Source organism: Schistocerca nitens, chromosome 1, assembly GCF_023898315.1.
Source record: "Schistocerca nitens isolate TAMUIC-IGC-003100 chromosome 1, iqSchNite1.1, whole genome shotgun sequence".
In the NCBI taxonomy this organism is placed as follows: Eukaryota; Metazoa; Arthropoda; class Insecta; order Orthoptera; family Acrididae; genus Schistocerca; species Schistocerca nitens.
The window spans coordinates 949178069-949191404 of NC_064614.1; the positions used below are offsets into that span (position 1 = coordinate 949178069).

The 13336-nt window shown below is 43.0% G+C and overlaps 1 protein-coding gene across 1 annotated transcript in view; it reads left to right on the top strand.

Moving 5' to 3' along the window:
• The window catches only part of LOC126194520 (leucine-rich repeat serine/threonine-protein kinase 1), a 405923-nt gene that overhangs the window by 364196 nt on the left and 28391 nt on the right, over positions 1 to 13336 (top strand). The window contains exon 41 of the mRNA XM_049932772.1: positions 127 to 322. Coding sequence (XP_049788729.1) covers positions 127 to 322 — 196 coding nt within the window. The remainder of the gene's footprint in view (positions 1 to 126; positions 323 to 13336) is intronic.

Sequence of the window (13336 nt, forward strand, 5' to 3'; positions counted from 1 at the left end):
ATTATACCACTACACACACCAGCACACATTAGCCAATTACTTCTTTTCCTTAAAAAGATACAGTATCATAACAAACTAATATTTTATTTAACTAACTCGTGAACTAATATACAAGTTTCATTGCAGGAAACACTTTATCCAAGCTTTATACTTGATCTGATGGTGCTTTGTTGGTCTCAGTCTCCAAGAGATAGACCATCTGCTAGCCAGATTGTGTCAATAGCATCTGCACCTGAATTCACACACCTTGGAGATACTGTGTCCCTAAGTCACACTGCTCCAGTTGTTGCCACAACAGTCGTCAACATGCCACAGTCTGCAGGTAAATCACTTTACTGATTTTTATTTTTCTGTAATCCATCTTAGCATTTCTTGTTATGATACTTTTAGGATTCATTGATCAGGTTCTGACCTTGATAATGAAAGAAAAAGTTTATAATTTGAAAACTGTTTCACTTTTCATTGTTCAGTAGCTCACAAACTAAGACTTATACTTAAGGTCTACTACGCTGAGAAGAAAAAATCATTTTTAAATTACAATCAAACAGTGGAGACACCAGGTAGTAATATCAATATCATTGGAAAAGACTGATTGCTACTTGTCGTAAGGAAGATATGTCAGGTTGCAAACAGGCACAAATAAGACACTTACAAGATGCTGGAGTTGGTGGTCATGTGTGTGTGTGTGTGTGTGTGTGTGTGTGTGTGTGTGTGTGTGTGTGTTGCTGATGAAGGCTGTGGCTAAAATCTTCATGTAAGTGTCTTTTAATTGTGCCTGTTTGCAACTTGATGTCTTTTCTCTATGGTAAGTAGCAGTCTGTCATTTCCTACGTTGTTGTTTTTTAAATTACAATTTTTATATGACATGAGGCTTTCTTGGTTTTGAAGATACGTAATTAGCTATGAGGACCAGTAACAAAACAGGATGTAGATGGAACATAATACTTTGATGCAGTGGCGGCTGCTGACGCATTCCATTGGCGGTGTCAAAAAAAGCTTAGTTTGGTAGCATCAAACGTATTAAGGAATTTTGTCAATAATTTATATATTTCATAAGATATTACATCAAACAAAACATACAGCGAAACAGAAATAAACACTTATTACAACAGCACCCTTCTTATGCACAGTAAGACTTTGATAAATTCCTGGAGAACATGATAGCAAGCGTTTGTATGAGAGAGAGAGATAGGTGGGGGGGGGGGGGCGGGGGGTCCTTCCTTAGCTATCTTTTTCGCATGCCTGCATGAGATATGAATCATAACACTAACTTTGAAAATCTCTCTCGCACACACAAAAGGTATGTGCGGTCACTTTTACTTGGTAGTCATAAGTACGGGGTGTTTTGCTGTATGGTTGCTTAAGGTACGTGTGAAGATCAAGCCTGAACTACCATGTTAATGACACTGCCAACCTCAGATAACAGTTGCGCTCTAGCTGTTACCGAATGATGTATGTGCTCTGCTTGACTTTGATTTGTGATTTCTTATTTTGAAATGAGTGCAGAGAGCAATCAGGATTTGAACATGACCCTCACAACACCAGATGGAATCATTGGTCCATATCTCCATTAGTAGGTCATTTCTACTGTTGTGGTTGGCAAGAGAGCCAACACCGTGTTACTAGAGGAGGCCGAAAGGCACGCGTTTAAGCTCATGCAGGCTGGCGTGAGGTCTGGAACAGGACAAGGAAATTAGACTTTAGAAAGCTGGTGGAATACTTAACTTTAATCCATTAATGATGAATGTCACTCTTGACGGTACATGATTCACAACATCAATAGTAACTGACTATGGCGCCTTGCTAGGTCGTAGCAAATGACGTAACTGAAGGCTATGCTAAACTATCGTCTCGGCAAATGAGAGCATATTTTGTCAGTGAACCATCGCTAGCAAAGTCGGTTGTACAACTGGGGTGAGTGCTAGGAAGTCTCTTTAGACCTGCCGTGTGGCGGCGCTCGGTCTGCAATCACTGATAGTGGCGACACGCGGGTCCGACGTATACTAACGGACCGCGGCCGATTTAAAGGCTACCACCTAGCAAGTGTGGTGTCTGGCGGTGAAACCACATCTACCTTTTCAGGAGCACAAAACATGAATGTAGGTTGGCAGCCATATGAGAGGGAGGCGTGGCTTGTACCCCCTCTATGCTCTTCTCCCATCGACAGCCAAAACTCCTCGTTTGTTTTCCGTTCTCAGCTGACTGCCGAAAGAGTATCCGCTACAACATGAGTGCCAGTACGAGAAATAATAGAGCATGTATAAATTATTCGAACTTGTAATCTAGATTTTATGAAGCAAATTTAATCAACTTACCAACATTTTAAAACTAAAAGCATTGTACTCACCAAAAGCAGCAACTCCGTGACTTCAGGAAGACAACTTCAAAATAATTAGTAGGAATAGTATTGGAAATCCATTCATTGCTCCTTCTTGTTGGCAAATAAATCTACCACTCTTGAACTGAAATCTTCAATTTTACACATGAATGACTTTTCACTGCATAGCATCCCTTAGGCACTCAGCTGTTCTTCTTTCATGGTGTTTCACAGGATTGTTTTAATTCTCTAGGGCATTCAAAAGCTCAGCTCAGTTTCTGATTTCAAGATGGGCATTGCGATTAGCAGTTTCAAAACTAGTAGTCTCATCGAATGCGTCACAAAGTTCATCGTCCAGAATCAGTGAAAGACATGGAACTGCACTAGAAACTGCTCTCAGCTCAGGCCTAGCATAGAAGACTTGAAGCTCACCCTTCAACTTTCTTTTTTCCAGAAATGTATATATGTGTGTAATTTCAAAGTATTTGTCTGGAAAATTTGTGATGTAATTGTCAAACTGATTTACATCAAATAAGTCAGCTGCAATGAGGTGTCCAGTCAACTGAAAACATAATTTTATTTCTGAATCGATGGCATCACACACTTCAAAAGCGTCTCTTTCTTTAAGAATCCATGGCTTCTTGGCAGGGATCATTTCATTGTTTTCGAAAGTAATCTCGTTAAGGATGGAGTCAGTGTCATCTCTGATGTTTTGCATTACTGCTTCAGAGTTCTGATTGTCTTGGTTTGCTTTGGTCAGTTCAGTTATCTTCTTCTGAAGCTCATTAAAAAGTAATCTGCATGAGGCGTTATCTTATAGAAAAATGATAGCCAGAAAATGAATTCGTTATCTTGCAGTCTTTGTCTGTATGAACTAACTTTTTCAATAGCAGAAGATAGTTTTATGCTCTCACTTGGTTCAGTGACTTCCATAACGGTAATAAGATTTTCCCTGTTTTCAAAAACATCTTTTACTCATCATGAATGGTAATTCCATCTCGTGACACACACATGGGGCAAACTTTTTTGATTAATGCTATGCAACTCTTCTGATATTTGTGGCGAGTTAGAAGATGAAGAAATATGTGGAAGATGTACAAAAAAGATGCAGGCTTCGCGATTAACAGAGGCTGCTGTAGACATCAGGTTGAACTGATGCGCATAACAATGGATGTAATTTGCATTTGGGTATTTGTCTTTAATTAATTTCTGCACCCCATTCAACTTTCCACTCATAATGTTTGAACCATCGTAACTCCGAGCTATTAGTTTTGCTCGGTCATCACCAATTAATTGATCAGTTTCTTTCAGAATATCCTCACTATTGTATGAGCATTCTGACTTTCTGGATTAACGAAGTTCCAAAATACTTCAACAGTTTTTCCCTCAACAACATAACACAAAACATTTGAAATTCACAAGACACATGTGTGGTTTCATCCACGATTATTGTAATGTAAACGGCATGTTTTATTTCTTTATGAATTTCATCATGGTACACTACCAACATGCATTGCAGTAGTTCGTTCTGAACAGTTTTAGAAATGCCTTTGCACAATGATGCTTGATTGAGGTGAGATCTTTATCCAGTTCCACATTGAACTGAATTAGCTCACAAGAAACCCCCTTATTTTGAGAGGCATCAGATTCATCGTGGCCTCTGAGAGCAAGTTCCAAAGCACCACAGAACCGAATACAGTTTACATTTAAGTTCAATGTATATCTATTCTTTTCTACATTTTTGTTGTGGCTGTCAATTGCTTGTCTATATCGCGAATCTAATTTCTGCTGAATTTTGGTTTTGTCTACAAATTAAAGACTAAGCACATTATTCCTGTGTCACTTTGTCATTTCATGTACTTTCATTCTAGACCATATGTGCCCAATATCAGTTCCCTCAGTCTTAGACCAATGAACATCTCCCCCAAATAACACACAAGGAAAACAGAAAATAGTGTTTCTTTTTTCACAGCCAAAAATCCATTTCTTCTTTTGGTAAATTTCTGGATTGAACTTACATCATCGATTTTTCTGTTTGCTGCTGCAGATTCAGATTTGGGGGCAGCCTACTTAGCGTTTTTATCTGAATTTTTTCACTGAAGGTCCTGTTGGTAAATGGTGTTTTTAATAACTCATTTATTTTGTTCATGTTTGCTATTTGCACAGTCAACTGAATTTTCCCTTGCAGATAACACTGCACACACCTATATACGGTCAATTATCTGACCTCACAATAACTACAGCTTGTTTGTAGAGAACTTATTACACGGACGTAATGACTAAGGAGTACAAGCAGAAATACTACACTGTTGTTTGGACGACAGATGCTCAATACATTAGTCTTTTTGTTCTGTAGCAATAGCCCTATTGTTGTGAAATATACCAATATTGAAATAATGCCTCTTAGTTTCAGAATCTAAGGGCATAACTATATTCAAATTGACAAACTGCCTATAGGCTTCTGTCTCGGGTTCTTCGGCCGACGTTCATCTAATGATTTTTCTGACGTTTCGCCAGCACGAGTGGCTGGCATTGTCAAAGCTTCACCCTCCATTGCCGGTGGTGAACTGGAGCCGAGCTCGCGGGCGCAGACTATATGTACCTGGCGCGCCAATGTCCGAGGGCTTCTCCGCGGTCATTTCCGGTGCGGTTCTCCTCTTGCTACCTGCGACGGTCGTTCGCTGCAGTACGGGAAGCCAGGATCCGTTGACCTTAAGGCTTTCCTCTTTCTTGTTCAAACTGTTCGCGTGTTTTTGTATTTCTACAGCTTCTCTGAACAAGCGCGTGTGATAGTGGTTCTCTACAGCCAGAACTTCCGTGTCGGCGAATTTTATTACGTGGTCGGTCTCATTCAGTGCGTGTTCTGCCACGGCCGATTTCTCCACCTGCCCCAACCTGCAATGTCGCTTATGCTCCTTGATCCTGGTGTTAATGGATCGTCCAGTCATCCCGACATAAACTTTTCCGCATGTGCATGGTATGCGGTATATTCCCGACATTGAAAGTGGGTCTCTTTTCTCCTTCGCCGATCTAAGACACTCTTTGATCTTCCTTGTCGGTTTGAAGATCGTCTTTACGCCATGTTTGCGCAATATACGGCCGATTCTGTCCGTCACTCTGGGAATGTATGGCAGAAAGGCCGTACCCGTATTTCTTTTTCTGGTTCCTTACTTCGCCGAGTGTTTGGCTCAGTTACACTTCTAATATAATTTGTGGAGTACCCATTGCTCCTCAGGACTGTTTCCAGGTGTTGCATTTCTCGTTTGAGGTGTTGCGGCTCACATATTCGTCCTGCTCTCGTTACGAGCGTACTAATCATGCCCCTTTTCTGGCTCGGGTGGTGGTTTGACAGTTTGTGCAGGTATCGGTCCGTGTGAGTCGGTTTTCGATACACGCTGTGTCCCAGGTTTTCGCCGTCCCTTGTGACCAGCACATCTAGAAATGGCAGTTTCTTGTCCTTTTCTACTTCCATGGTAAATGTTATGTTGGCATGGAGGCTGTTCAAGTGTCTTAGGAAGTCACCGAGCTGTTCTTCACCATGGCTCCACACCACGAAAGTATCATCGACGTACCTGTACCACACCTTAGGTTTGCAAGTGGCCGAGTCCAGTGCCTGTGCTTCGAATTGTTCCATGAAGAAGTTGGCCACCACTGGACTGAGAGGACTACCCATGGCGACGCCTTCCAGCTGTTCGTAGAAGTCGCCATTCCACGTGAAATAGCTCGTGGTGAGACATGCATGGAAGAGCTTTCTGATGTCTAGCGGGAAAATGGAACCGATGTGCTCCAGAGCGTCACTGAGTGGCACTTTCGTAAATAACGAAACAACATCAAAGCTGACCAGGATGTCGTTTGGTCCAAGTTTCAGTTTCTTCAGCTTCTCAATGAAATGTCCTGAGTCCTTAATGTATGTGTCGGTCTTCCCCACGTGTGGTTGGAGCAGAGAGGCCAAGTGTTTTGCCAGCTTATATGTCGGTGATCCAGGAGCGCTAACAATCGGTCTCAGTGGAACGTTGTTCTTATGGATCTTGGGTAATCCATACAGCCGAGGTGGTAGGGCTTCTGTGTTGCGCAGGTTTCTCTGTATGTCCGCCGGCAGAGAAGACGCCTTGATCAATCGATTCGTATTCCGTGTGATACGTTGCGTCGGATCTGCGCTTAGTTTTCGGTACGTCGTCGGATCTAATAGGTCTCGGATCTTTTGCTCATAATCTTCGGTCTTCATTACGACGGTCGCATTCCCCTTATCGGCAGGCAGTACCAATATACTCTTGTCGGCGTTGAGATTCTTAATGGCTTGTACCTCTTCTTTCTTCAGGTTGCAAGCTGGCGGTTTTGCTCGGCGCAGTATCCTGGCTGTTTCCGTGCGTATTTCCTCTGCCCTTTCACAAGGAAGGGCACGAATGGCTGCTTCGGTGTTGGCAATGATGTCCTCCATAGGTATGGTTCTCGGGATGATAGCGAAATTCCCTCCTTTTTGAAGAACAGACACTTCCGCTTCGGTCAATTGTCGTTCAGTGAGGTTGACCACTGTGTGTGACATGTCGGGAGTCGCCTTGTCGGTCTGATTCCGGCATCTTTCAAACTTTTTCTTCTGTCGCTCGGTGCAGCGCTCGAGTTCGTTCTGCATGCTCCTGTGAGTGATGCTGTCGATCTTGTCCCAGTCGTCTCGATGCATTCTGCTACTTAGTTGATAGAAAATGTCCAGAAGTTCCTGATCCGTTCTTGCCAAGTCTCTTCGTGTTGTATGTATTCGCTCACGAAGAAAAGCTCGTTCCATTCTGTCGTAGATACGATGTGCTTGGGCGGTGGTGAATAGGCGCTTGCATCTCAAGAACTTCGGTGTAGCGCATTCATCTCGGCACCGTGACAGAAAGGCGAGAGAGGACATCAGTTGCGCTTTCTTCTTCCGTCGTTGGTCAAGGCGTCGGTACAATCTGCAAATCTCCTCCCCGTAGAGGCGTAATACAAAATTGTTGAGGCTTTCGTGGCCACTTGTTGACAAACTGCCTATAGGCTTCTGTCTCGGGTTCTTCGGCCGACGTTCATCTAATGATTTTTTTTTGACCGCGGAGAAGCCCTCGGACGTTGGCGCGCCAGGTACATATAGTCTGCGCCCGCGAGCTCAGCTCCAGTTCACCACCGGCAATGGAGGGTAAAGCTTTGACAATGCCAGCCACTCGTGCTGGCGAAACGTCAGAAAAATCATTAGATGAACGTCGGCCGAAGAACCCGAGACAGAAGCCTATAGGCAGTTTGTCAACAAGTGGCCACGAAAGCCTCAACAATTTTGTATTACGCCTCTACGGGGAGGAGATTTGCAGATTGTACCGACGCCTTGACCAACGACGGAAGAAGAAAGCGCGACTGATGTCCTCTCTCGCCTTTCTGTCACGGTGCCGAGATGAATGTGCTACACCGAAGTTCTTGAGATGCAAGCGCCTATTCACCACCGCCCAAGCACATCGTATCTACGACAGAATGGAACGAGCTTTTCTTCGTGAGCGAATACATACAACACGAAGAGACTTGGCAAGAACGGATCAGGAACTTCTGGACATTTTCTATCAACTAAGTAGCAGAATGCATCGAGACGACTGGGACAAGATCGACAGCATCACTCACAGGAGCATGCAGAACGAACTCGAGCGCTGCACCGAGCGACAGAAGAAAAAGTTTGAAAGATGCCGGAATCAGACCGACAAGGCGACTCCCGACATGTCACACACAGTGGTCAACCTCACTGAACGACAATTGACCGAAGCGGAAGTGTCTGTTCTTCAAAAAGGAGGGAATTTCGCTATCATCCCGAGAACCATACCTATGGAGGACATCATTGCCAACACCGAAGCAGCCATTCGTGCCCTTCCTTGTGAAAGGGCAGAGGAAATACGCACGGAAACAGCCAGGATACTGCGCCGAGCAAAACCGCCAGCTTGCAACCTGAAGAAAGAAGAGGTACAAGCCATTAAGAATCTCAACGCCGACAAGAGTATATTGGTACTGCCTGCCGATAAGGGGAATGCGACCGTCGTAATGAAGACCGAAGATTATGAGCAAAAGATCCGAGACCTATTAGATCCGACGACGTACCGAAAACTAAGCGCAGATCCGACGCAACGTATCACACGGAATACGAATCGATTGATCAAGGCGTCTTCTCTGCCGGCGGACATACAGAGAAACCTGCGCAACACAGAAGCCCTACCACCTCGGCTGTATGGATTACCCAAGATCCATAAGAACAACGTTCCACTGAGACCGATTGTTAGCGCTCCTGGATCACCGACATATAAGCTGGCAAAACACTTGGCCTCTCTGCTCCAACCACACGTGGGGAAGACCGACACATACATTAAGGACTCAGGACATTTCATTGAGAAGCTGAAGAAACTGAAACTTGGACCAAACGACATCCTGGTCAGCTTTGATGTTGTTTCGTTATTTACGAAAGTGCCACTCAGTGACGCTCTGGAGCACATCGGTTCCATTTTCCCGCTAGACATCAGAAAGCTCTTCCATGCATGTCTCACCACGAGCTATTTCACGTGGAATGGCGACTTCTACGAACAGCTGGAAGGCGTCGCCATGGGTAGTCCTCTCAGTCCAGTGGTGGCCAACTTCTTCATGGAACAATTCGAAGCACAGGCACTGGACTCGGCCACTTGCAAACCTAAGGTGTGGTACAGGTACGTCGATGATACTTTCGTGGTGTGGAGCCATGGTGAAGAACAGCTCGGTGACTTCCTAAGACACTTGAACAGCCTCCATGCCAACATAACATTTACCATGGAAGTAGAAAAGGACAAGAAACTGCCATTTCTAGATGTGCTGGTCACAAGGGACGGCGAAAACCTGGGACACAGCGTGTATCGAAAACCGACTCACACGGACCGATACCTGCACAAACTGTCAAACCACCACCCGAGCCAGAAAAGGGGCATGATTAGTACGCTCGTAACGAGAGCAGGACGAATATGTGAGCCGCAACACCTCAAACGAGAAATGCAACACCTGGAAACAGTCCTGAGGAGCAATGGGTACTCCACAAATTATATTAGAAGTGTAACTGAGCCAAACACTCGGCGAAGTAAGGAACCAGAAAAAGAAATACGGGTACGGCCTTTCTGCCATACATTCCCAGAGTGACGGACAGAATCGGCCGTATATTGCGCAAACATGGCGTAAAGACGATCTTCAAACCGACAAGGAAGATCAAAGAGTGTCTTAGATCGGCGAAGGAGAAAAGAGACCCACTTTCAATGTCGGGAATATACCGCATACCATGCACATGCGGAAAAGTTTATGTCGGGATGACTGGACGATCCATTAACACCAGGATCAAGGAGCATAAGCGACATTGCAGGTTGGGGCAGGTGGAGAAATCGGCCGTGGCAGAACACGCACTGAATGAGACCGACCACGTAATAAAATTCGCCGACACGGAAGTTCTGGCTGTAGAGAACCACTATCACACGCGCTTGTTCAGAGAAGCTGTAGAAATACAAAAACACGCGAACAGTTTGAACAAGAAAGAGGAAAGCCTTAAGGTCAACGGATCCTGGCTTCCCGTACTGCAGCGAACGACCGTCGCAGGTAGCAAGAGGAGAACCGCACCGGAAATGACCGCGGAGAAGCCCTCGGACGTTGGCGCGCCAGGTACATATAGTCTGCGCCCGCGAGCTCGGCTCCAGTTCACCACCGGCAATGGAGGGTGAAGCTTTGACAATGCCAGCCACTCGTGCTGGCGAAACGTCAGAAAAATCATTAGATGAACGTCGGCCGAAGACCCCGAGACAGAAGCCTATAGGCAGTTTGTCAACAAGTGGCCACGAAAGCCTCAACAATTTTGTATATTCAAATTATATATAGCTGTTTATAATGATATTTAAGTGTATTATTTCTGTATTCTATTTAATTAAGCAATAATTTTCTTTTAGGAACACATTAGCATTAACTTGCAGAAAGATTGTAAAACTGGATTACAAGAAATTTTCGCCCTAATCTATTCTAACATGATTTTTTTTTTTTTTCCATACGAGTGGTGCCACAGCATAGCGACACTACCTCAGAAGCCGCCCCTGATTTGATGACGTACTGTGGTACTATTGGCTGGCAACTTTATTCTACTGAGGTCTTGCACTGAACGAAAATTTGTGTGTATTCTGATCATAAAAATTACTTTGCAGTAATGTGAAAGTTCACTACACCCACACTATCATTACTATGTGCTCACCACTTCTGTGGCTTTATCAACTCAATGTCGTTGTATGCACTATTATTTCTGGATGTAGTGCACACCTTAAAGGAGCCTCAATTCTTTTGGACCTTCACACTGTTCCTCAAAATCTGCACTTTTGCTTTAAAGATGGAAAAACTCTCCCATACTTAACAGCAAGTAGAAATGCAATTTTGCCTGATAAAGACATGATTGGAGACCATTGCTGTTATGTGATACAAGTCTTTGATGCTGTACCACAGCAACCAGCCATGAATTTGTGGCTGGTTGCTGCTGTACACCATTAACAATTTGTAAGAAAGTAGGAAGTTGTATTGGATAGTGAAGATAATGTCTCATCATCACCGTCGCCACCACCACCACCACCACCACCACCACCACCACCACCACCATTTGCAGAGTTTGTATCAAGATGTACTCGAACTTAATGTGTCAGTAAATAGGGCTTTTGCAAAGATGGATACTTCAAAGTACTTGGGCCTACATATTGATGGCGAACTGAAGTAGTCAATCAACAGCCTAAATTTGTGCCAAAAAAACTGCATTCTGCAACTTTTGCATTACATATAGTTTGCTATTTTTAGAATGGAGGATTCTGGATTGCTGGATGTAGAAGTATTAGCTACTTGCTTGAAAATTGGTGTGCACAAAGAAATGAGTCCTATGAACCATTCAAGTTCACCCTAAGTCTACGTTTAGAGAACCTCTTTTTTTGTCATCAGTCTTCTGACTGGTTTGATGTGGCCGACCACGCCATGAATTCCTCTCCTGTGCTAACCACTTTATCTCGGAATAGCACTTGCAATCTATGTCCTCAATTATTTGCTGGACATATTCCAATATCTGTATTTCTCTACCTTTTTTATGCTTTACAGCTCCCTAATGTCCTATCATCCTGTCTCTTGTTCTTGTCAGTGTTTTCCATATATTCCTTCTCCCGTCAATTCCCTGGAGAACCCCCTCATTCCATAGCTTATCAGTCCACCGGATTTTTAACATCCTTTTGTAGCACCACTTCTCAAATGCTTCGATTCCAGTTTTCCCACCATCCACGTTTTACTGCAGTATAATGCTGAGCTCCAGACATACATTCTCATAAATTTCTTCCTCAAATTAAGACCTATGTTTGATACAAGTATACTTTTTTGGCCAGGAATGCCCTTTTTGCCAGTGCTAGTCCGCTTTTTATGTCCTCTGTGCTCCATCCGTCATGGGCTATTTTGCTGCCCAGGCAGCACAATGCCGTAACTTCATCTCCTTTGTGATCACCAATTCTGATAAGTTTCTCTCTGTTCTCATTTCTGCTACTTCTCATTGCTTTCATCTTTCTTTGATTTATTCTCAAACTATATTCTTTGCTCATTAGGCTGTTCGTTCCATTCAGAAAACACTGTAATTCTTCTTCACTTTCATTGAGGATAACATCATCATCAGCAAATCTTAGCATACATATCCTTTCACCTTGAACTTTAATCCCACTCTTGAAACATCCTTTTACTTTTGTGATTGCTTCTTTGATGTATCAATTGAACTGTAGGTGTGAAAGACTACATGCCTGTCTTACATCCTTTTTAATTAGAGCATTTCATTCTTGGTCTTTATATACACGCACACATACACTCACACAAGCACACTCACATGCATGGCAGCAGAGCAGTTTCGGTTGCCTGATACTGCAGTTGTATGTGTGAGTTGGGTTTGCGTGAGTATATGTATGTGTGCTTATGTGTGTCTATTGTTGAAGGCCTTAATGGTCAAAAGCTTTAATTGTGAGAGTCTTTTTGTTGTACCTATCTGCGACTCAGCATCTCCGCTGTATGGTGAGTATCAACTTTGCTTCTCATAATATTGAAAACTGGTATCTGATCTGTTGCTTCAAAATAAAAAAAAATATATTAGGGGATGAAAGTTGCAATGGAAATGTCACCCCAAGACCTCAAAAGCAGTTTTAACAGAAATGTTGGGCTCCAACTACCAGAATTGCTTTTTGGTCAAAAATACATTTGGGAAAGACCATGCTTCTGTGGCATTAATTAATGTGAAAGTTTAGAAGGGGGTAACAGTTTGTGATCTAAATCAAAGAAAGCTATTTAACAGTCACTGCGACAAGTTGGCTTTGTCAGAATTGCATAAAAAAAGAAACGGCTCATGAATATATCAGTTTTTTAGTAGATCTAATATATGTTTATACATTATTTTCATAGTAATTACTATGAAATGCGAGCAAAAGAGTGAGTAGTAACATAGTAGTTTATATAACAGTCATTGTACTAGACGGAAATAAGACAATAACTTTGAGTTCACAAATCTGATTATGGTGCAGAAGGGGATCCAGTTCAGGTGCTGCAAGGTTTTTAAAGCTGTGCCTTCACAAAGTATGTAATGTACAGCCAAATATGCACCTATTTAAATGCTAGCTGTTACCTGCTGCTTTGCTTGCATATGAGTAATTTTATATGGTGAGTGATGGTGAATAAAGAAGCTAGTAGTTTTACAATATGTGTGCGTATATAATGGTGTAGAGCCGTAAGTATAAAAAATGTATGCAGTGCTAGTATGTATGTGCATAATGAATATGTTTCTGTTATTGTGCTGCTTGTCAAATCTGAAAGCCTGCATTAGATTTTCTAAAAATGCCTCGATTCATTAAATTTGTGCAGAAATAGAATTTGTAGGGGTTTCCCTGGCTCACCTCATCCTGGAAGTGAGATTTTGCCAGCAGAGCAACACATACCAGCCGTTTCTCCCTTCCATTTTTAATGCGTTGTGGTTCCTACATT